Source organism: Sinocyclocheilus rhinocerous, unplaced genomic scaffold, assembly GCF_001515625.1.
Source record: "Sinocyclocheilus rhinocerous isolate Xijiao unplaced genomic scaffold, SAMN03320098_v1.1 scaffold289, whole genome shotgun sequence".
Lineage (NCBI taxonomy): Eukaryota > Metazoa > Chordata > Actinopteri > Cypriniformes > Cyprinidae > Sinocyclocheilus > Sinocyclocheilus rhinocerous.
In genome coordinates this window covers 1,729,521-1,754,253 of record NW_015636845.1, presented here as the reverse complement: position 1 = coordinate 1,754,253, position 24,733 = coordinate 1,729,521, and the positions used below count along the sequence as shown (strand labels likewise).

General features: G+C 37.1%; 2 protein-coding genes across 2 annotated transcripts in view; one reads left to right on the top strand and one right to left on the bottom strand.

Moving 5' to 3' along the window:
* The window catches only part of LOC107748183 (peripheral plasma membrane protein CASK-like), a 191,196-nt gene that overhangs the window by 3,536 nt on the left and 162,927 nt on the right, over positions 1 to 24,733 (bottom strand). Inside the window, exons 6-17 of the mRNA XM_016562883.1 lie at positions 20,178 to 20,234; positions 19,886 to 19,951; positions 19,054 to 19,131; positions 15,890 to 15,970; positions 13,265 to 13,453; positions 12,890 to 12,968; positions 12,377 to 12,462; positions 11,861 to 11,929; positions 11,056 to 11,124; positions 9,537 to 9,572; positions 7,919 to 8,115; positions 7,559 to 7,674 (exon numbers count right to left, since the gene is read on the bottom strand). Of these exons, the coding sequence (XP_016418369.1) occupies positions 7,559 to 7,674; positions 7,919 to 8,115; positions 9,537 to 9,572; positions 11,056 to 11,124; positions 11,861 to 11,929; positions 12,377 to 12,462; positions 12,890 to 12,968; positions 13,265 to 13,453; positions 15,890 to 15,970; positions 19,054 to 19,131; positions 19,886 to 19,951; positions 20,178 to 20,234 (1,123 nt within the window). The remainder of the gene's footprint in view (positions 1 to 7,558; positions 7,675 to 7,918; positions 8,116 to 9,536; positions 9,573 to 11,055; positions 11,125 to 11,860; positions 11,930 to 12,376; positions 12,463 to 12,889; positions 12,969 to 13,264; positions 13,454 to 15,889; positions 15,971 to 19,053; positions 19,132 to 19,885; positions 19,952 to 20,177; positions 20,235 to 24,733) is intronic.
* gpr34b (G protein-coupled receptor 34b) lies at positions 22,733 to 24,291 on the top strand. Its single transcript, XM_016562860.1, has 2 exons — positions 22,733 to 22,826; positions 22,936 to 24,291. The coding sequence occupies exon 2, from the start codon at positions 22,956 to 22,958 to the stop codon at positions 24,060 to 24,062; it is 1,107 nt and encodes a 368-aa protein (XP_016418346.1). The 5' UTR covers positions 22,733 to 22,826; positions 22,936 to 22,955; the 3' UTR covers positions 24,063 to 24,291.

Genomic DNA, 24,733 nt, shown 5'->3' with positions numbered 1-24,733 from the left:
GCAAGATTGTTATTTAATAGTAGGGAGAGATTGACCTTAAATTTCAAAAACGGTTTGCTGTTGTCATTAGACTACCAAAAAACAGTTTTAAAGTAAAAAACAAATGTGGAATCTTACAAAGGAAAGGGGGATGTTTTTGGGTAATTTGTTCTCTGTTTTCATTGGGACTATGAGGACTGCATGTGTTTTGGCTGTTTATGTAATGCTACAGGCCTGATGGGGGATTTGATACTGTGTCTGACTGACATTCAGTCTCCACTGCAGCAGAGTGGCTTCATGTATCAGTGTGTTCAAATGCAGCACAGAAGCCGAGCTGAGAAAACACATCCCAGCCGCTCACACTTGGCATTTCTGCATATTCAAACTTGTCACCGATGTCAAACATGGAGATATTTTGTATGCACATTTCCTCTATTTTTACATTTTACATTACCATTGCCATCATCTAATGCACAGTTAATCTTTAAAAACACTATGAATTTAATAACACTTGTTAACACCCTACATTATAATGTAATTATGCTGAAATTTACTTGCAGCATTTAAAATGTTTGATTTTACGGTTTTGTGTTTTTTGGGGTCTGTATAAAATGTTTTTGAAAGAAGTCTTATATTCACCAAGGCTGTATATATTTGTATAAAAATACAGTAAAACAGTAACATTGTGAACAATTATAACAATTTAAAACGACTGCTTTCTATTTTAATATAGTCTAAAATGTAATTTATTTCTTTGATGGCAAACCTGAATTTCTAGCAGCAACTACTTCAGAAATCATTCTTATATATCTTACGGCCTCCTAACTTTTGAACAGAAGTATATTTATCCAACAAAATCTATAGTGAATGTGCAAAGGAAAATTAAGAAGAAGAAGATTATCAATTAGATTTCAGTCATCACACAAAGCCATGATTGTTGCATGGACTACTTCTATAGTGCTTTTTGCAGTTTTTTGGTCACTATGAATGGAAAAAAAGCAGCATGAAACCTGTTAATTTTCACAGTTAGATACTGTCACTAGTAATGCTAGCATAAAAATGAGAAAACGTCTGATGGGCTAAAACGATGATTCCTCTGAAATACGACTGCTCTAAAGGACAAAGTATCATTTATTGCTATTGTGAACTTCCACAAAGGTATATCACTTAGCCTTTTCTACCACAGTGTTTCGGTTGCATAATGAGTAAAACTGGCTGCAGTGTGCATGCGGGGGGTGTTTTGGGGTAGACCGCATTGGTGTGTGCAGGAGACGGTGAGTTGACTTGGCAGTGGGAAACGTGAGCCATTTGTGTCATTTCCACGTGAAATGTGATTTCAGCACTCATCTCCCTCTATGAATAGATGCCTTAAATGATTCATGCACCTCTTTCGCTTGACCTTGAGTATGCAGCTCTATATATGTAGGATGTTTAATGGATTTGCACACAGAGAAGCCTCATTTTGTACTGTGGATCAGTGGATATAGGTGCATAGGGTTCAGACAGAGAATACAGACTTAAAAATAAACTAAAAACACAAAGCACAACACAACAAAGTAAACCACGAATACCACACAAACATCAAAAAAGATCTTTGTTCTGTTGATTGAGAAAAATGGAGGTTGCTAATAGGCAAAGATGGTTTCGGGGTTAATAAAATCACCACAGCAAGGGGATTGAGTAAGACGGAGACAGACAGAGAAAGAGAGAATTAAGCACAGAGGCTGTATGGCACAGCAACGCAGTTACTTACATGCACAGAGGCCATTGGTAGATAGACAGCATGTAAAATGGACAGGGGAGGGGGGTCATTGAGTTATGGCTCAGTTAACAGAACATCAGTAAACAAACACAACAACAAGCACGCCCAAAGCTGTGATGCTCGAAGCACAGAGACATGATGGCCATCTGTGAGCTCGGGTTGCTCTGGATGGGGCGCTTTCACAGCATGCGAGACGGCGCTGCTCTGAACAATGAAACATGCCTCTGACATTCACAGCAATGCACTTGCATATCAAGGCTGGAATCTGAAAGCTGCAATTAAAGTGCGGAATTAAGAGGTTTTTCTGATAATCTGCCCAAGTATTATCATTTGCGGTCACAGTATGAATAATGTTCTATTACAGCAATGCTATACATCATGACATATGTGGACATGTGTATATATTACATAAGCATGTGGTAATGCCTATTCATAATCCAGTGAATTAAAAACTTGGCAGATAAAAGCTACATAATATTATTTAATTATTATTATTTTTTCTGAACTTGTCACACAAACCAACAGATCATATTATGTGATAGTCATGTCTACCACAGAATAAGCAAAGGAAAATCTCTACTGGCTGACACATTTCTACCATCCATCTGTATCATTACAGCTCTCCTTGCTATATGGTTACTAGAATGTTGCTAGATGGTTTCTTAGAGGGACAATTCAAGTGTCCACCACCAAACCCACCTCCTTCAGTGTTCATGCATGTATACATTAAAGTTCCAAAATTTGGGCTCTGTAAGATTTTGTTTTTGAAAAAAGTCTCTCATCCTCACAAAGGTTAAATTTATTTGATCAAAAATGCAGAAAAAATATTGTGAAATATTACAATTTATAAGAATTGTTTGCTACATTAATGTATTTTAAAATAGAATTCATTCCTGTGATGGCAAAGCTGAATTTTCAGCAGCTATTACTCCAGTGTTCACATGATCCTTTAGAAATTGTCCTATTATACTGATTTGGTGCTCAAGAAACAAACATAGGATCAATGTTGAAAACTGTTTAATTTTGTGGAAACCATGATACTACTACTTTTTTTTTTAAAACATCCTCTGTATTTAGTTTTCTAAATTTGGCACAGAAAATTCCAACAAAATTAGTTTTCTCTTAACGGTTATCATGTACAATTATATTTTGACATATACATTAACATCTTAACACAAATAAAGGTATGTGGTGAAAGGGAAAAAAGGAAAGAAGAAAAAACAAGTCATGGTGGTGGGGTTAGGGTACAAATCTAACCTTTTCAAGTTAATGGTGCTGCATAACGATACTTCTTTTTTTAAAGATTCCTTAAAAACAGCATTTATTTGAAATAGAAATCTTTTGTAACACTAAGTGTCACTTTTGATCATTTTTTTCACTTGTCACTTTTGATCATTTTAAAGTAGCCTTGATTTATAAAAACATTAATAAAAAATAAAAAAAACACCTATTGATCCCAAACTTTTGAACAGTGGTGTATGTTCTGTGTATGTTTTTTCTGTTTAATTTTCATCTGCCAGGTGAAAATTGTAAATTCAATCACTGTGTCAACAAACCTGAGACAAAATAAAAACAAACATAATCTAGTAGGTTTTTAATGATACAATGAAAAGTGGATTTAGATGATGTGTGTCAATGCTGAAATTACTAGGATTGAACAGAATAAAGGGAGGAGCTAACAGGACATCAAAACTGTACACACACTGAGCTAAGCCACAACTGACCCCCTTCTGCTTTCACACATAACTGAGAAAAGCACTTCCTGGCCTGTAGATACACACCTATTTAAATAGAGGTCTATTTTCTTTATAAGCCTGTTGGTGCAATGTTGTTTTTTTGTCTCGCAAAGATGAAATTCTCCTTGTGAAAGACAAGTCCTTACCAACTGCTTCCTATTGGAAAATCCCCAAACATATGCTTCCTATTTCCCTTCCTAACCTGATCTGAACCTGCACATTATAGCTGGAAAAGCCCAAAGCACAACTGTAACAAAGCTCCTTGCCTTAGACAAACCCCACAAAATCAAAACAGTTTTAGACAATTAAACAATCCTGGAGGAATTTGGACGAGACCTGAAAAAAGGCCGTAATACCCCAAAGAGTCCCATTTCCTGCCTCACTGGCTAAAGCCTGTGTTATACTTTCCGCATGAGCAATCCAGACGCGTACACGGACAGCGCGGACGCGGACTACTTGTATTTATACTACCAAAAGCATACGTTGATGGTCCGCTCCGCGGACGTGTTCCATACATGCGCAGTAGATAGGCTTGAACAGTAAACAAACATGTGAACAAACAATTGCCCACAGTTATTGCACATCTGACTGTCTTTATATTGTTTTATCGACGGATTGTACAGGTCCGAGTAGCAACGGGCTTCTAAACACAGCCTGCGCATGCGCAGTTGGTGCTTTTGTAGCCTACTGACCGCGTACTTGTCCGAGCGGTCACAAAAAATGGGAGGCACGCGGATGTCCGCGCAGAGCCTCCACGCACACTCTCCGATGACGATTTTTACGTCACGCATACCATAGCGGACCCTAGCGGACTCGCGCACGCGGAAAGTATAACACAGGCTTGAGTGAGCTCAAATCAGACTCGGTAAAGTGGGGCACTGGGCTCAGGAGGGATTATGTCTGATCTGCGCTCCCCGCCGCTGATGGACTTTGCCATTAGTACAATGATAAATCAAAGCTAATCATTAAATTTCACCAAAACACATTGCAACACTACGAATTCTAAGCATGCACCACCACTCAAAATTGGGGATTCGGGGCCGGTAAGGTTTTTAAATGTTTTTTAAAGATGTCTCTTATGCTCACCAAGGCTACATTTATTTGATAAAAAATACAGTAAAAACAAAAATACTGTGAAATATTATAACAATTTAAAATGACTGTTTTCTGTTTTAATATATTCTAAAACACCATTTATTCCTGTGATGTCAAAACGGATTTTTCAGCATCATTACTCCTGTCTTCAGTGTCAGATGATCCTTTAGAAATCATTCTAATATGCTGATTTGGTGCTCAAGAAACATTTCTTATTATTATTCATGTTTAAAACAGTTGTGCTGCTTAATTGGTGGTGGTTGAGGAGATTCCCCCCCTTTCATGTAAAGCGCTTTGAGTACCCAGAAAAGCGCTATATAAATGTAATGAATTATTAATTATTATTATTATTAATTTTGTATAAACCGTGATAGGATTCCAGCTAAAAAAAACCCAGCATTTATTTGCAATAGAAATATTTCTATTATAAAAAGTTTTACTGTCACGTTTGATTAATTTAATGTGCCTTTCTGGATAAAAGCATTCATTTCTTTGTAATAATAAAAAAAAAATCTTACTGACCTCAAACTTTGGAATGGTAGTGTACCTGCATTATAAACTGTGTTCAGAAACACTGCATAACGCAACAATGCAAAATCAAGGTTGTGTAGCTAGAAGTGTTTGAATTGACATACTTGCACAGAATGAGTTTCTGGCTTTATGATTCAGTGGAGTCATCGTCACTGTGTCTACAGTCTGAACTAACAAATCCACCTTTTGGGAAGCTCACCTTTAAACTATTCCACACCACTGGGGAGATCTTGACAAGAAGGAACGATGGCATCATTTAACATCCTGTGTGTTCGAAGGTAGTAACCTGACCCTGTGATAGCTAGTACTGCAGACTGAAGCAGGACCTAAATGACTCGCTTATATAAGATGTTAAAAGCGGTGGGGTTCACCATGCTTCTAATGAGATCATGTAATTGCTGCCTTTCATAGTGTCAGGATCGATTTATATAGAGATCGTAAAATTTGCATCCAGTCACAGTATATCTGAAAGCAGGAGGAGTACATCCGAGAGCACATACACAGGTGCATCTTCAGTGGAGGCTGTGTGTTGGTTTAGACCTGAAGCCATGATGAACACATGAACTTCACCATGACATATGAGTTACCCATATTAAAGACACTTTTTTCTCTCCCCCGGCCCTTTCAACCATACACGATTACGGAAAACATGGGCATCTCACTTATGGCTTTGCATTCCCCGTGAGAACACACACATAAACGCACTTGTTGCATAGTGGTATATATATGCAGGTGTGCTCATCAGCGATAACGACCCAGGTTTCCACTGTGGATGGCTTTAATGAGCCCCTTTGGTACTTGAAGCAAAATGAAAGACTCTTAAGGGACTGTTTGGTCAGGGAACAGCAGGCAGAACCACACACAGCTACTTGGCTATGTATTGGCACAAGTTACCCTGCTATTTGTGGAAATGCTGCAGTCAGGACCTCGGGTTATTTGAGCTAGACAGCACAGGGCCCTGTTACCTGCCCATACCTACCACTAGACACACAGAGACACTCCCTACAGCCTCTAAACTACAGTTTGAATCATTCAATGAAGACGTTGCTAGCAACATCTGCTGACAACCATCCCATGAGGGTAAAGTCTGCTGTCTCTGAAAAGCAGGAACTAATATAAACATAATACTAATTATAGACTGTCACTGATGTAAAAAAGACATATATGCATTCTTCCTGACAGTGTTAGCAATAGCCATCAACAACAGTGTTCTCTTGTGCTTCTGATCATATGACTATCTGACAACAGTAATTATGTATTAAAAACAAACAAACAAACAAACAAACAGTCAATTCTAGCATTTGATCATCAACAAAGAGAATAATTTACCAGGTCATTCTATAAAGTGGATCTCGTATGAGCCTCTTTTTATTACTTTATTTTTTGCTTTGATATGTTTGTCAGTAATGGACTAATCTAAATATGCCAATCCTGTTACTAATATTTTTGTATAGTAAACAAATCATAGTTAAAAAGTAGATATTTATTCATTCAAATACCAGCATTAAATTCTCTTTTTGAAAAGTGTGTCATTTTAAGAGTGTAATTTCAACTTACAATACTTGTAATAAATGTCAAATTAAATTTGAAAAACTGTTGTCTTTCCGAAGACAATCACTACTGTTCATCAAAAGTTTGGGGTTGGTAAGTTTGTTTTTAAAGGTTTTGATGCTCATAAGTTTCTTTTATTTGATTAAAAAAAATTGTAAAAAAAAATTGTGAAATATTATTACAATTTTCTATTTTAATATATATATTACAATACATCTTTTAGGAAAATTCAAAAGAACTGCATTTTTTTAATAGAAATCTTTCTAACACACCATAGAATTTTGGCAAATAAAAGTATTTTTTTGATCTTACTGACCCCAAACTTCAGAATATACTGCATACATATACCACAAGCTAAATAAATTAATATATAATATAAAACAATATATGCATGTTATATACTGCATAATTTTTATAATAAAATGTATTTATTTTAATTAATGGCACAATGCAACATTTGCAACATTTATCTGGTAGAATGCATAAAAATCTTATTACATTTTTATAAGATCCTATGCATTCTATCAGATAAATGTTGAATAATATATTGATTTATATTATATATTAATTTACTTCTAAGTAGAAAAGGCAGTAATTTTATGAATGACCTTATAGTGTTTTACACACTTATCTTGACAAATATTTGCTAAAAAGGCAGCAAAGTTCTTAAAAGTGAATGCTTATCATTAATCAATACTTGTTTACATCTCCCTGAGAGCTGCTATTTTTTGTGATGTCATACGCCCACATCAGTGTTAGAAGCCCATTCGATTTTACTCTTGCTTACGGGGGACATAAAGATTACTAATTAGATCTCCAATAAGGAAGAGCTGATCGACCAAAATCTAGTTATTGTCTGTATGAAGAGAGAGGGAAGGTGCAGAAAGCCCATCGGAAACTCTACCTGCGTTGTGCTTTGCTAGGTATTTGTCTTTGTACTGCTTTTTTTTCTTGCCAAACCAAGTACAGCTTGCCTGCTGTTCTTGCTTGGTTTTCTCCATGGCTATACAGGCCACCCGCCTAGAATAAAACAAACAAAAGAAACAATTAGATGAACATGTGGTTAGTGTGCAGCATATCTGTTAGCCTTGATGATAGCACATCTTCGAGTGCTTTTAAATCGTATTGCGAGCGACTTGCATTGTACTGTATCTTCTTTCCCTCTACTCTCAGCAGCAGCCAATCACAATCTTCTGGTTTTCATCATACAAACAAAAGAAACGATTAAAGTGGTCATTCTCCTCTAGGAAAGAACCTAACTCACCACTCCTGAAGTTCAGGTGAGGGAATCAGTCCTGCTGTGCCATTCTTGGTGTTTTCCAGCTTGCCTTGCCACCAGTTATGGTCATCTTTGTTGATAATCTGGATTATGTCACCCACCCTGAAGCGAATCCCTGCCTCTTTACAGGGGATGAGGTCATCCTTCACCGGATCATACTCGAACTGCGCCCGTACATAGATCTGAGAAAAGACATAATCAGTCGAAGTCAGAAAAACCCTACAGTGGCACAGACACAGCACAGGAAAGGACTGACTGATAGAGGAGGTCAGGGTACAAGAGGAGGTTAAGGTGCAACTGGAGGTCAAGGTACAAGTGGAGATCAGGTTTCAGTTGAGATGATAGGCATGCTTGGCTGAAGCAGCACGGTATGAAAACTGAGCACGTTGGCAAACAGATGATGCATGTAAGTATGCATGAGAGTGAGTTATGAGTCCTTGCTGGACATTTAGTGCAGTTGGGTACTGAACTGCAGTCTGAGGGTAGAGTGGTGTGTGACTCCTGGATTAAAAATAAATGACATTGAATTGACTGAAAGGGGCCTTTAAGTACAAACATTGCAAAAATCGAGCTTAACGTTATATTTTCCAAGAATCGCACTGGTGATGTAATTGTTCTTGAGTCCTTGCTACATTTGGACTTAAATGGTACACAACATTTTTTTCAGAGCAGTGGGTTGGGCTCATTCTTCAAAATCTTACCTTTATGGAAAATGTATCCTTGATTGGAGGTCTGGAGATCTAGGGCATGAGAGTATTACAAACATCATGCAATATCACGGCACTGTGGCGGCATTAATACGGCACTGTTACTGGGGTTGGTGAGATGAAGAATGCAGCTATAAATCTAACGTTCAGAAAAGTTATGGGCTGATAAAAAGGAACAAAGCAGGGTGGAGATATCAGTCATATATATCACTCTGTTCTCATCACTTGTAACATAGCAGATCATTTCCAGCGCTCAGTGATGCACTTCAGCCAACACAGATGGACCCGTGCTGGCAGATGGCGCCCTCTGCTGATTGTATGTCTCCCTTTCTACTTCTCATCCTATTAGGACACAATTCTTAAAGGCAAGGACTAGAGATTAGAAGAACAAATTGTGATGGGCTCTCTGATTCCACATTCTCAGCTTTGATGATTTGCAGGGTAATTTAGATGGATGTAAGAGGAAACACACACCACTCTGTAGCCCAGGGCAAGTAGAAAAGCATGAGACTACACGGGGTTAGGATAAGACAGAAGCATGTTCTTGATATTTTCTCAACTGGTTCAACGCATAGAATAACCCATCTGTAAGAATAAAAATTAATGTTAAAACGATAATCCCCTTGAAATTTATGTAAACTTTTAAAAAACAGCATAAATAACAATATCTTTGCATTTACAGTCTTGTTGTTGAGTAAGTGCAATGCAATAACACTACAACCAAGTCTGTCTGTAGAGCAGCTAATGGTGAATGGTATTAGTACAAAAACTGATAGAGAAAGCAGGATGTTAATAGCGGTGAATCACTAACTTGTTCATTCAATCTCAAGCACAAGAGCAGTGTGGAAAAGCACTAGTCAATAGAGGGTGCTAAGACTGATGGATGCTCTATTCACCTGACGTCCTATTGGCTGCATGGTTGACGGCAAGTCCTGTAAAGCAAAGCCCAGCAGTGAAAGAGAGACTGACCATTTACAGAGGAAAGACAGGACTCATGAAACAATTAAATAACAATTAATAACGATAACAATGAAAAGAAATATACATTCAACAAAACATAACAATAAATCTGGTTAAAACCACTAGGGGCAATGCTAACTCCACAAAGGAGGACCACAAGTTACTTCATTTGTTAAAAGAGAAGAAGGGCTGTTGAGGGTAAATCTCAGAACAGCAACACACAAGAAAGCAAGGAGCAAGCAAGCAGCTTCAGCACCGTACTCCATTCAAGCATGTTCATGAGGTGGAGACTAACCCCCCTCTATGAAGAACACCAAGTGGGTTCCACTGGGTCTATAGCAGGGGTGAGCGATATTAGCAAACGTTATTTCAAATTTTGGCCGGTCAAAATATATATTTACAGAGTTTATTTAAATTTTACAAAAAAAATAATTATGTAAACAAGTATAAAAGCAGGAAAAGGCAACAAAAGCAGCTTACTGTACATTTATATTTATTTTTTTGCAAGAATATTTCAATGAAATAATTTAATAAATAAATATTTATTAATTATTATTGTGTATTATGGTACTTACAGTAATTTTATGTTTTCATTGAATCTGAATATTTTAAATAAATACTTGTATTTTATTGATGAATTTTTTTTCTGCTTAGAATATTTTTTAAGAATATATCCATATATCTAAATGCATAAATAAATACATTCCACTTCCCAAAACTTTTGCAAACTTAACTAGTAGGAAAGTTTGACAGCATAAGAGTAACTAAAAGGGACAGGGCTTAGTGGAGTCCCATTCTCGACCACATAGTACCCAACACAATAGTCAAAATGGATATTATTTGATTTTTTTATATTGATTTATCATGTCAAATCAATATAAAAAATTGCCCACCCCTAGTTCATATGCAGTGCTAATGTAGATCTCACTGCATTTTGTTAGAAGTATGCATGCTTTTTATTTATGCTAGGAATCCTTTGCATGCCTCCATTGAGTTTGGTCTAATCCATGTGCTTGCTGTCAACCACAATACATCACTGGTAACAAAGAGAAATTAAAAAGTATAATAGTAGATCCCACGTCCACTGTACAGTGTTCCTGGGACCCCACACTGTATTCACACTGGCAGTCAGTGAGAGAGCAACAGCAGCACAGAGCACACCAATTTGCGAACTGAGATAACGGAAACTATGTTCAATGGATGTTAGCCGCTGTCTTGCTCAGTCTTTGCATTTGTGGTTTATTGAGATCGTCAAAATATTCTAGTGAAATATATAAAAACAAACTGGAAAAACAAAACAAAACCATAAAACTGGACATTACACAAATTTAATAACATTTGGTGCAAATTAAGAGGGTATGACTGCAAGAACGGGGTGAAATAATCACAAACAACATTAGGAGATTGTTGGGGGTGGGAAGGGGGTCGTTATTTGAGGTTGCCTGGGATCCTTACCAAGATAGAACTGTTAATGCTGGAATGGCCATTAGCAGGGGACTGTCTGGAGGTGGAGGGGGATTCTTTCTGTAATAAGATATAAAGGTTAGCGAAACAGCAGAGCAAACGGACACTAGCCAACACTGCGGTAAGAAATTGGGGACATCATGTAAGGGAAACCAAAAGATTTGCTTGAGATTAAAGTTATTAAACAGACATTTTAAAAGCATGGTAATGTTACAGATACCAAAGCAAACATGTTTTGATCATCAGACCGCATTGCAGCTTCCCACCAGAAGGGGGAGCCAACAGAACTGCCTAAATGTAAACATCTTCCTTGAGAGATTTACTGTGTGAAGGAACTCCAAATGAAATCGGACCACTTTAATTTCAATATCCTCTCAGTAGTGTGTTACGGCAGGGGACTGTTATGAAAAATGTATTTCTGTAACCAGCACGGTACAGAGTCACTTTTAAATTGCAAATAATGCTGCAACACTGTCTGTGAACATTCTCACATTGTACATCTAAACTTCCCTCAACACCGGTAATATGTAAGCTAGGGTTCCGGTATCTTGGTTGTGAAATTGGTGTGCGGTAGGGTCTGAGCCAGGCCTTTTGGTTCGGCAGGATGGAGGCTTTTGGGGAGAAAAGCGTTAACACGCAGCCATCAGGCAGGCAGTTAGTCACACAAGAATCCAAGGCAATCAAACCCCACCACAAAAGGCCACGACAGGCCAGGGAGGCAAACCACAGCACTGCAGAGAGAGGAGACTGGCAGAGACAGAGCAGAGGACAGTGCAATGGCTACGGAGTTCATTACCTCACAGGGCGACTGCTGTGTGCGGTAGCTTGGCACAATCTTAAAGGTGATGCTGCCTCTCATTTCCCGCTGTCAACAGAAAAACAAAAAGCAAATTATTAAGAAAGGGCATTTTTACTGGATCATGTCTATATATCCTCATATCGGTCTTTTTTTCAAGGAACAATGGAAAAAGTAGACGATAAAACACAAATGGGCACAGAATGGAAAAAGTAGACTGTGTTAATCTGCATTAATCTAAGTGATAAATGTCTGTGGCCATTTTTAAAATGAAACCAATGTAACTTGGTTATTTTAGATGTGTCTTTTGTTTTATTTAACTGTAATCATGATAGCTGCACTGCAACGCTTATGCCTCGAACATTACACCCATTTACTGGTTGCGGTCTGTAAGTCTGGACATTTTGCTGGATACCTCAATGAAAGTATAAAAATCATAATTCAAACAACTTGAGGGTGATTAAATGGTAACAAAATCGTAACTTTTGAGCTGAAAATACACAAGTTCCTACTCACAAGCATCTTCTGAAGCTGCTCCACCGTTTGATTTGCTACACTTATGCCATTGATCTCCCGGATCTCGTCTTCAACATGCAAAGTTCCTAATTTGTGACAAAACAACATTTTAAATGCATCAATATACATCACTAGTCTTACAACCTTCATAAATTGAAAACTTGACAACATTAACTGCATGAGATTTAATATAAGCTTGTCCCACTTGCATGCATGTAGGAGATAGTTGTTGATGGCATGTGTGTGTGGCATGTGGGTAAAGGCTTGTACATCAGTATCACGTTTCTGCCAAGTTCTAGGAGATTGTGCAATCTGACCATCACGGGGTGACGGCACAAGCCCTCAAGCCTGCCACATGTGGCAACCCAATATGGGTTGAGGGGTTTGTGAAGAATAATGGGTTGCATCTCTTTCCTATTAATTCATCATGTGTTTATGGAGATAAAGGAGAAATACAAGATAGATGGCAGTGTTGGGTGAAGTTTTGAAGGAAAAACCATCTGGTGCATGTACCTTGTCTGTGGATCATTCCTCCATGCATTATTCTTGCCACGATGCAATGGTTCAGGTCGTTCATTTTCAACGTGATACCCTGAAACAGTGCCCACAAACTCATTTAAAACCACAGTGATGAGAACGAAGCTTTCAGGAAGTTTGACTAACAAGTGGATATAAAATGTAACCACTGTGAGAGATTAATCAACACCACCATCAGCTCAGGGTGACAAGATGTGTGCCAAGCCTCAAAACACAGGATATATGATGTGCAGAGCTTGCATTTGCACACTTTGAAAGTGGACCACAAGAAACTGTTGTCATGTTCATGTTATGCAGTCTTTAGGTTTATATATGTATGTGTACATGTACAATGAATGTGTGAACTCATACCATCGGTTCATCAGTGTTTTTCTGGAACTGAACCAGGCGCACTCGTGTAACGTTCTCTATGTCCATGTCTCCGTTCGTGCTCTCAGGTGAGTCTCCGTTGAGATATGGTGATGTGGGGGGTGGGGTGACCCTCAGTGCCTCGTCACTGTATACCTCATGTGCCACAACATCATGAGTCTGAAGTAAGGCCTGAAAAAGAGTGATAAAGAGTGAGATAGTTTCACAAACACACAATAAATAATCTTATACATATCACCTTAGCAATCACAGAACAATGCTTTAGTAACCAATCAAGGCATCAAGCTGTGCAAATACCCTCACGTTTACACTACTGTGGAAAAGTTTGGCTTCAGTAAGATTTTTCATTTTTTTGAAAGAAGTCTCTTATTCTCACCAAGGCTGTATTTATTATGATCAAAAATACAGTAAAAACTACTATCTTGAAATATGATTATAATTTAAAATAACTGTTTTCTATATAAATATATTTTAAAATGTAATATATTCCTGTTATGGCAAAGCTGAATTTTCAGCAGCCATTGCTCAAGTCTTCAGTGTCACATGATCCTTAAGAAATCATTTTAATATGATGAATTAATATGATTTTTTTTTTAATTGTTATCAACGTTGAAAACAGTTGTGCTGCTTAATATCTTTGTGGCAACGGTGATATATTTTTAAGGATTCTTTAATGAATAGAAAGTTCAAAAGAACAGCATTTATTTGAAAATGAATTTTTTTTTTTAAATCAATGTAAAAGTATTTACTGTCACTTTTTAATCAATTTAATAAATCCTTGCTGTTTAAAAGTATTAATTTCTTTCAAAAAAAAAAAAAAAATCTTACTGACCTGACCCCAAACTTTGAACGTTAGTGCACAAATCTAGTTTATTATCATGCTTTATGACTGGTGCCTGCCTTCCTAAAAATCAAATGTAATAGACTTCAGTAACATTAGGTAAATTTTTCTCACCAGCTCATCTCATCCTACTATCATGTGTGCAATTATGAGAGTGTGAGAAAAGCATCAAGGGCAATGTCATGCTGGAATTCAACAGCTAGTACCTGCTGGTACCTCCCTCCTCTCATGTGTTTTTTTCTTTTCTGCCCCATATCCCCCCACTCTTGACCTGACATTCAGAGTTAGTGAGGCTGACATCACCCCAGTCTCGTTTTCTCATGCATGAGCTCCTTTTTAACCCCTTCCCTCTTTATTTCTCTCAGTTCTGTAGTAAATCCCCAGTTCAAGTGGAAGTAAAAATGATGTAAAAAGCCCCCAAATAAGTCTCTTGCAGTCTGGATCATGCCAGAAACAATTTTAATTAATTTCACTCAGTTCCATGCAACATTATTTGACTCCCACACAGAATCAGATTTTCCTATTTTTCTACTTTTAATCTTACGAACGATTCTCACCCTCACCTCTGACTGAAAGGTAAACCTGTACAATTATATCATATTAAAGTATCAATAAATGGTCTTTTTAGACTGAAAATGTTGTTTCAATTTTGAAAGTTAGAATATGTTTTCTGTTTTATTTGAAAGATCAAGGATTTTATTCCTCATTATACAACCTCTGAAAATAAAATTAGACACCAAAAAAAGTGTGGAACCTTTAATCAACTAAGCCTTTAGATGAACCTTATTGACAAACAGTCAGTTTAGAGCGAAGGGCAAACTCTCTGCTTCATCTGTCATGAGGTTGTCTGTCCCACTGATAAAAACACAGAATTAATGCTCTGAACACAGATGACAAACAAACACCTCATTGATTACAGAAGAGGATTACAGAAAAGCAATGCAAAGTCTGAGATGGTGAAACATCAAGACCGCTGACAACGTCCGGAATAAATAGATCCAACACATAAAGCCTCATAAAGAAGTACAAGTGCTCTAATTAAGCTCTCAAAGATAGTTTTGCTGACAGAAATTTTATCAAGCTTGAAGACTCCACTTTTGTTGTTTCACTGCACTTCATGATGTTAGCAGTGCAGTCGGACACTACAATGATAATGAGGATCACTTTGAGATTCCTAAAGTTACTTCTGTAACAGTTGAAAACAGTTGTGCTGCTTAATACTTTTGTGGAAAACCATGATACAATTTTTTTTTCAGGATGCTTTGATGAATAGAAAGTTTAAAAGAACAGCATTTATTTTTTTGAAATGTCATTACTGTCATTTTTAGTCAGTTTATTATGTTGTTGCTGAATGAAATTATTATTAATAATAAAAAAAAACACTTTGATTGTTAGTGTATTTCCAACAGTATACTAAAAGTTAGGGTGGGAATCCATTAGATGGTGAAAAGTGGGCAATTCATACCTCAATGTAACCAGAGCCAAAGTAAAACAATGACTAAACAGATATTTGGCTATTGGCTACTATTTTATCAAATAGCCAACACAAGTGACGCCAGCATAAAAAAAAGATGTTTCAGAGGAAAAACAAGGTATAACATTTTGATTAAATATTACAAGGAATAACATGCACAAATCAATTATTCACAACAAGACCAGGAAGTGCATTAAGAAAGTAAATAGGGTTCATTTAGACTTCATGTTGACTTTAAGGTGTACTGTAAAGAGATTAACAACAGAACTAGCACTGTGCTGCTGTGACTCACCATGAAATGGGGCTGGGTTAGAATCCGTCTCAGTTCTTTAGCGTCTGCATTCTCCGGGTAGCATGAAATCTCCTCCAGTACCTACAGACAGACAGAGTCATCAGGCTTTTCCTCAGGCTGTCATCTCCACGCTATTTAATTCTTGAAGTAAGTAAAGATGTTGCTTTTTCATCTCGTACACTGCAACACGACTTTGAGCTGGACTGCTGAGACCCCACACATCATATATCAGAAGAGACACACACGCAAACATTTCTGGCATGACCCTTAGACCCCATGTGACCAATCAGCACTGCTGTCTGGGCTCATTTGGCCCTTCCAATGGCGGGGTGGGACGGGTCAGGTGGGAGGGGGTGATTTGGCACAGTACTGCGGATATGTCACAACTCCCTGCTGAATGCTGCTGAGCGCCGGATCCTGGACGTCTTTTGAACCACACTAATCATCTCTAATGAGCTCTAATCAATGTTCAAACCAACCTGGCAGCCCCTCACTGCCAGTCAACATCACTAAATGTAAAGCTCAGACATTTACAAGAATCCTAGAAATTTCCACATGTTCTACAAAAGTGGTAAAAAAATAAGTGGACATAAAATGTCTGCAGCTTACATATTCCAGATGTTTCAAAGCCGTGCTCGACCCGTCTTCGGCGGAGGTCTTAGCATGAGAGACACACACAGGAAAGTTTTATAACATTTGATACATATAGTCTGTGTAAGAAGCAGCAGAGTCGAAGGCTGAATTTTTAGAGTTAGGCACTATGCCGCCTCCGCAAGTTTCAGTCTCTCTGGGAAAACAGTGAGAGGTGATGGGTTAGTTTCCGCCCCGCTGGCTCTAAGCAATACAAAGAGGATAATCCTTAAGCATTTCACCATTGCCAGTGATCACAAGTAAGAGGCCAAGGAGGGTTATTTGAGAGCACAGCTCTTTAATCACCAGCAGGCCTGAGTACCTTTTTGATGTGCAATACTAAAGGAAATGGTTTGAGCTTTATAGGTTGTGTGACTTGTGACTGAGACATACTTGTTTTAGAGGGGTCAGGACCAAGAGGACCACTGAAGGAGTTTGAGACCAGAAGCAACCATCAAGACTAGTTTTAATCTTACTATTTTTATCTTAGAGTATGCAGATGGTTTGAACTATTCAAAATGATATTACTGTCACCTCTTTATGGGAACTTAGCACATTTGTTTGATCAAGCTTATCTGAAGCACCAAGTTAGGATTTGTTGACATATATTCAAAATACTCAGAATGCTTCTGTTGACGCAACTGCTATAAAATAAGTCATTATCAGTTTTGACTGACTAACTTTAAGTAAATGTGAAACAACAGCTTCAAGAAAAAATGTACTATGACTTGTGGAGGATTAATCCCTTCTTGAAACTGCAGTTTAATATCGCTTTTCAAGTCGTGATGGAATGAAAGTAGTCTTGGTTGCATTCAAAACTGAATGCAAGCTTGCAGATTGAGGAGGTGCGGGTTTTACACAGACTAAAAGGAGAAGTTTGACATGTGTATCCAGAGAACATGTTGTTGTTTAACCAGAAGTGGTCAAATAAAAAAATAAAATTAGATCAGTAACATACATTTATAAAATAGATTGCTACATCAGTTGTTTATGAGAAATGCTAGATCAATGTCTTTTAAGTCTTTAGAGCCAGCAAGGAATTTTTTTAAATGCTTGTAAAGTTACTGGAAATTGGGATTAATGGGTAGTTTGTGCCTATATTTTCATTTATTGTTAAAGACAAAACAGAACCATTAGCATAACTATTAACTGTCTATTTGTGTTATTAGTGAGAATTTGAACTGGTCTCTGTGCAAAGGAGAGAGTGGCAGAGAGAGAGGGAGGGAGAGAGAGAGCGAGAGAGTAAAATGCTTCAGCCAACATTGAGGCAAGCACACAGACAGTCACGCATCAAACAAACAGACCGATAAGCTCACCAAACTAAATGCATTTTCACTCAAAAATTTACTTTCATGTAACTTGAGAAGTGTCGTGTCAGTCTGTGCTCTCAATGATAATCTTCCACACTTGCGTATGAAAGGTGATAAAAGAGCTGCTTTGTCCAGCACCACACAGTCATTATTTTATTCTACATTTTTTCTAATCTACTCAGTAGGTAAAAGCAAACAAACACATTCACTTGTTAATGCGGCTTTCTAACTTGCAGCTGGTTGAAATGCATTCTAATTCACCAGGAAGAAAACAGGCATGTGTTCACACAAGCAGTAGACCACTAGGGATCTGTAAATGTCACATAAATCATACACTGAGCTTAAAATTCTTAAGAGGCATTGAGTACAAAACAGACCTCTGTTTGAGGCTTTCTGTTAAACTATATAAAATCACATGAACGTCTGCTTTCTAAAAAAAACAACAACAACATATGAACAGAGACAGTACAGAGTAAAAAAAAAAAAAAAAAGACAATCTAAATGACCATAAATAAATACCTCAAAGTAAAATCACTATAACTGATTTGCTATTTGAAATTTGTGGGACCATCATCTGTAAAATACTTTTTGGTTAACAAAATTTACATACAAAGCAAAACATACCATGTGTTTTTGTTGCATGTAATTAGCTTCCAGATATGAAAATTTAGTGGACTTCCTGTTTTATAGATGACTAATTCTTGAAAAAAAAATTGTGCGCGTGAAAAACCAAAGACAGAAAAATGCAGTGAGGAAATTCTGTTTCTAGAAAAGCAAAGGAGTGAGTATGTCATGCAGTGAGTCTTTTCTGAACATCCTGATAAGCTGTATTAAAATGCAAACACAGACTAGACAGAATAGTAGTTAAAATGACAACATACACCAAACATTCTATTCATCATATTTAAGTATTTAAAATGTCATTTCTGAATTAACACATCCAAAATATAAGAAACGACAAACCATCTAAACATTGTTCCATTCAGTTTTGAGTCACATTAACATACTTTATTTTTGAAGATATTGAAAAGAGAGATTACATTAAAAAAAAAATCTGAAGAGAGAAGTAGAAAAACAAGTATTCCTGGTAGAGGTTATTTTTTTAATCAGTGATTAAGTCGAACACTACAATGAAGTTCAATTAAACTTGTGCTAGGAACTTCTTTGGCCCTCATAATTTTATAGCTACAAAGGCAACTTTCTGTAACTGTAGCCTGCACTCACCTCTTTGGCTCTCTGAACTGCGTCACTTGCAGGATTCCTGATTTGTGGTGAAGACTTGGTGTTTATCTTGTCGTACAGCTGAAAAAGGGAGAATAGATAAATGAACAATCACAAGATTTCTTTGCTCTATTAAAACACTGCAGCATGCAAAGACACACCAGGATCCTTAGAAATTCATCATTGCTCAAAACAAAACTAAACATTATTATAATCAATGTTTAATAACAAGCCAATATGTTGGGTAATATGTTCTGCTTCTTGAGTAAAGGAGAATCAATAAGATGTGAACCTTTTCTCATCCACAAACATTAACATTACACTAACAGTGTTCCTTTTGTTTAGAGCCAATAAACTGACATCACAACTGAACAGCTAGGTTATAGTTTCTCCTGCAAAATGTTAATCATTAAAAGGGATGCATAATTAAATACATTTTCATTCAGAGATGAGGAATACAGTTCTCAACAGTTTTAATCAACTTATTAACAGATGTTTTCCAGTGTTCTGCAGGTGCATTCTTCTGGACGTCAGTCAGCTGAAGCGTGTTGTGATTTATTTGAATATAAATGATCTTGCAAACCACATCCTTTAATATGTGGTTCTTGAGAAGACAGACCACGTCACAAGAAAAATACCATGTTCATACATCTATAAAACATGCATGGTGCACTATTTGTGAGTGCTGTGCACAGGGTATCAGTTCTCTACATATATTAATCTGCATTTCACAACATGACAAAAACAGAACAGAAATTTCAGGGTAAAATGAAGCGAAAAATATGCTTTCTAAAGAACATGTTTGGCTAAGAAAATAATACCCAAGGTTACTCACCACATCCAAAGAAAACCCAACCAAAACCAAAGTTAAACTCCAGACAAAGTTGGTCCTGATAGGATTTCAACCCCTCTGTCCTGTTTCATGAAGGTAGAGTTACACACAGAGCTTGAATGGAGAGGATGGCAGTTTGGAGCTGCTCTTCTGATAGACAGATACTGCTGGAGCCGCAACAGTGAAAATGCATCTAGGCTGACAATAGGTGCTATTGTTTCCCTCGCTATTCAGGATAGGAGTTGAGCTCTCAATGGGGCGACGTGCATTCACAGCCTCCTGGTGATAATCTTACCCACAGAGCACTGGCATAAGGGGCGTGCTCTCCTCTGTGCTTTCCTCTGGCCTGTGGCTATGGAGACAGGCCCTATCATCCACACTGGATTGTACCAAGCTGTACGCCTCTCTATAGAGGCCTTGGTACACACACGCACAAACATAGAGAAAGTGGGGAGAATCCACAGCTGCACTTATTCAAACAGACAAAAAACGCTTAACGCCATAATACAGAAAGACTCATGCGACGTGTGACATGCATTGAAAGATGCAATGAATGAACAAAGAACAATGAATGAAAGTCTATTGAGCTCTCAAATAAACAAAAAAGACGACACTGAAAATTCTGAAATTGGTCTACTGACATTTTTTAATGATCAGCTGTGGTACTCAGAAAAAAAACTTCAAGTTAGTTATGGTTAATTATTTCAAGTACATTAGTGAACATTTGTCATCAAAGTCACCTTTCATCAAAGTTGTCCTAAAACCAAAATGCGTTCTTGTCTTAGGACAACTTTGATGAACTTTTTTGATCCACTTCAAATGTTGACTACTATAGACTGATATCTGTAGCATGGAGGGCTTTTTGTTTGGGTTTGCTGTTAGCAGATAAATTCTGCATTACTACTGGTGTGCAATTACCCACAAATCGCTCCTAAAGGCCAAGAAACCAAATCCAACCCGCATAGACCGGTCATTGCATGGCCAAAATTATGGCTAATAGTTTATAAAATGTGAAATGATGTATGAATGATGATGAGTGAATTCAGGCTTCACAACATTATAATGTACAGTATGATAAATTAATAATCAGTTTGCGATTTGCATTTAACAGTGTTATTAAACGTTCATGTTTTTTATTAAATTTAATGTTTTCAAATATTAACTTATATATTACTTTGAGCATTACATTAAGGCAAAGGTAATATAAATGTTAAAAAAATTAATATGTCAACTCTTTTAAATCTAGCTAATCTAGAAACCTGTACAAACTGATATCCCCCAAAATTGTGTAAAAGTCAGTTAATCAGATTGGAACAGCAGTTTCAGTGAACTCTTGCCATTTTTGTGTGCAATATGCATCAGAAGGTCTGTGAATGGTCCAAGGCTAAGACTAGGTTGTTGCCGATTTATCAAAAGCAAAAAATAAAGAAGAAAAAAAATCCTAATGTGACATTTTCTTCTGAAAAGTTCAAAGCAAGATTTAACAGCATCTTAACACATCAGATTATGTTTAAAGGGGTAATGAACTGAGAAATCAAAATCTTTTGACATATAAGAGGTCATTGTACTATAAAAACAACTCAAAACCTTCTTGTTAGTCTAAAACTGCTTATATCGAAGCCAATCTGCCAAAATGACAAGTTGTGGATTGTGCCACTTTATGATGTAATAGTGTGGCTAAACACCGCCTCCGCAGAAGAGTCTGAAGTGCCTGTTTAGCCCCACCCACCAATTCGTGCATATAGTGTAAATAGTTAGAAATAGAGGCAGTGTCAAGTTGTGCAAAAACACAGTCTTTGCATTGCCTTCCTTCTGATCCCAACGTTAGGAAAGAGTAGATAAGCTTTATTTTCAATTAAGATCCAGACCGCGTCAGTAAGAACTTGGTCCCTTGTTCGCTTCATTTTACCGCAGATTCGTTTACAAACAAGGCACAATTAGATTTTCAAAAATATTGAAACTAAAAGACAATGCTGGATCTGACAGTAATGTCGCAACACACAAGTAACTTGTGAGTGTGAGTTTTTATTACGTGATCACTATTGCTTTGTCTGTTAAACAGATCCTTTGATATGTTCTGAGTATTTATGCGGTTTTAACCTAAATCACAGCAGCGTCCATCTGTGAAGTGTAGGCTGTCAAACATACACAACTGTTAGCCAATCATAGCAATGGGTGTTTACTTCCGAGTCTACAGTACAATCCGCCACGCCAATTCAAACAGCGATTTGATGAGGGGGGATTAAAAACAGGACAGAAAATAGCTTTTTACTTCTAAATTATGTTTTTTGATTTAAAAATCTTGATAACATTTCATGTAGTTTTGGATTTTGTTTTCCCTTAATAATAAAAACCTTCATTTAAAAACTGCATGTTGTGTTCACTTGTGTTATCTTTTACTAATATTTAAATTTGTTTGATGATCTGAAACATTAAAGTGTGACAAACATGCAAAAAAATAAGAAATCAGGAAGGGGGCCAACACTTTTTCACACACTACTGTATGTATGTGTGTCCAACATCATTACACCATTTAATGAAATAATGTGACTGATGTGCAATTATCAAAGCTCAACAAGTGGAGTATCACCCATGAGTAAAACATTTTTAAAATAAGATAATATAATCATGATTAAATATTTATATAAAATGATTGTTTTAATTGTTCAACAGCCCTCATCTATCTGTTTCGGTGATCAAGTCATGTAAGGAGGAGCTGAAATGTGGTTTTGAGACGCTCTCCCCCCTTTAAAAGTGCCTGCACACTTTGTTTTAATGCTAACTGGTGCACAGCTGTGCTTTGAGGTACGCAAGAGTTTAGAGGAACTAAAAAAGGAAGAGCTTAAAAAAGGAAGCTTGCAAAGAGAGATCTGAATTGAGATTAGACAGAGACATTCAAAAGGAAACACAACAGAGAAGTTCTCTGATGGACTGAATTCACAAGGTAAGTTACTCTCCAATTACCTATAGTGTGCATCCTGTTGCATTTCATGGCATTAAAACTTGATGTCTTTTGTAAGTACTATAATGACATCTGCTGTTTTTTTTCTAAGGTCTGATATATACACATGCAATGACAAAAAACAATCCTCAATTTTTCCCCATCGCATCGCCGACCACCATGTCGAAAATTCCCCAGTCAAACTGCCAGACGGACAGCACCAGCTTGCAGGTCCCGCTGGCTATTTTCTATGCACTTTTCTTCGTGTTCGGGTTGTCTGGGAACCTGCTGGCTCTCTGGGTGTTTCTGCGAGTACATCCGAAGAAAAACTCAGTTCGCATTTTCCTCATTAACCTGGCTCTGGCTGACTTGCTCCTCGTGATCTGCCTGCCTTTCCGAGTGGTGTACCATTCCAACAATGACCGGTGGGTGCTGCCGCCATTACTGTGCAGGATGGTGGGCATTATCTTTTACATGAACATGTACATTAGTATAGTCTTACTGGGCTTCATTAGTGTAGATCGTTATCTGAAGTTCCAGAGGTCGTCTTGTAGGCGGGTGTTCCTGCATAGCCGATGGAGCGTGCTTTTCTGCATTGTCATCTGGGCTGTGGCGTTTGTTTGTGGCATTTGCCTCATTGTCCTGAATGCAGAGCATGGTGAATCCCAACAGTGCTTCCAATACAAAACACTGCATGAATCCAAATGGAAAGCCTATTTCAACTTTGCCATCGTGGGTATGTTTTGGCTGGTCTACAGTGCGTTGGTAATCTCCTACGGAAGGATCGGAATGAACCTCCTAACAACCTCCAAAAAGAAACCGGATTTCCCAAATGCTGCCAAGTACAACAAAACAGCATGGAAGTCCTTCTTTGTGCTTTTCCTCTTCACTATATGTTTTGTGCCCTACCACTGTGTAAGGATTTTCTATATCATGTCACAGATAGCAAAAGACACCTCTTGCGAGTGGATAAGTGTGTTGGATAAAACCAATGAAGTAGTTCTGCTACTGTCTGCCTTTAATAGCTGTCTGGATCCAGTCATGTACTTTTTGTTCTGTAGTTCTATTCGCAAAGTGATGCTGAAGATCATCTGTAATAGCTTCTGTCAGCAAAATGCCAAAGGACTGATCAGTTCTATTGACACTCCACAAGAGCTGCCAAATGTCAATGCTGTTGTGCCTATGACAAAGGCTCAGGACGTCAAACTATCAAAAACAACAGATAAAGTGGTGCTATAAATGTTTTGAAAACATATAAGCCATGTCTAAATGTACAGCAAATATTTTTTTATTATGCAAGAATGTGAATATTTACATGTGCACAGCAAAGTTGAAGAAAATCTAATACTGTGCTGTGAACAGAGCAGAGTATATCTGTGCATTTATTTTCGATATTCATCAGAAACACTACCTTTTTAAATAAAAGTTTCATTTCATTTAAAAAAATGATCATACAAAAATAGTTAGCATGCCCTTCAACATTATTTAGTGCATCATGAACTAACAAAAAACAACATTTTTATTAATTTAGGTTAATTAAATAATTTAAAAACATAAAAAATTAGTTTATAAGTATTAATGTTCATTGTTATTTCATGTTTATTACATATGAACTCATTTTAATTTATACAGCTTGAAATGTTACAAAATGTATTACTATATTTAAAAAACTAACATTAACCAATATTAATGAATGCAGTAAAATAATAGTTTACTGTTAGTTCATGACATCTAAGGCATCAACTAATGTTTACAAATTGAACCTTATTGTAAAGTGTTAATTAACAATAATCCATTTAACCTACGGTGTTGTAGCTGTGTTTGCATTGCTTCTATACATAGTATAGCAAATAAAATAAGCATGTAATTTAATTATGTTCTGTTGTGTTTCAAGAGTACATGTGTTTATG

Coding starts and splice junctions, on each gene's coding strand:
- gpr34b (XM_016562860.1), top strand. CDS start 22,956: ATGACAAAAAACAATCCTCAATTTTTCCCCATCGCATCGCCGACCACC.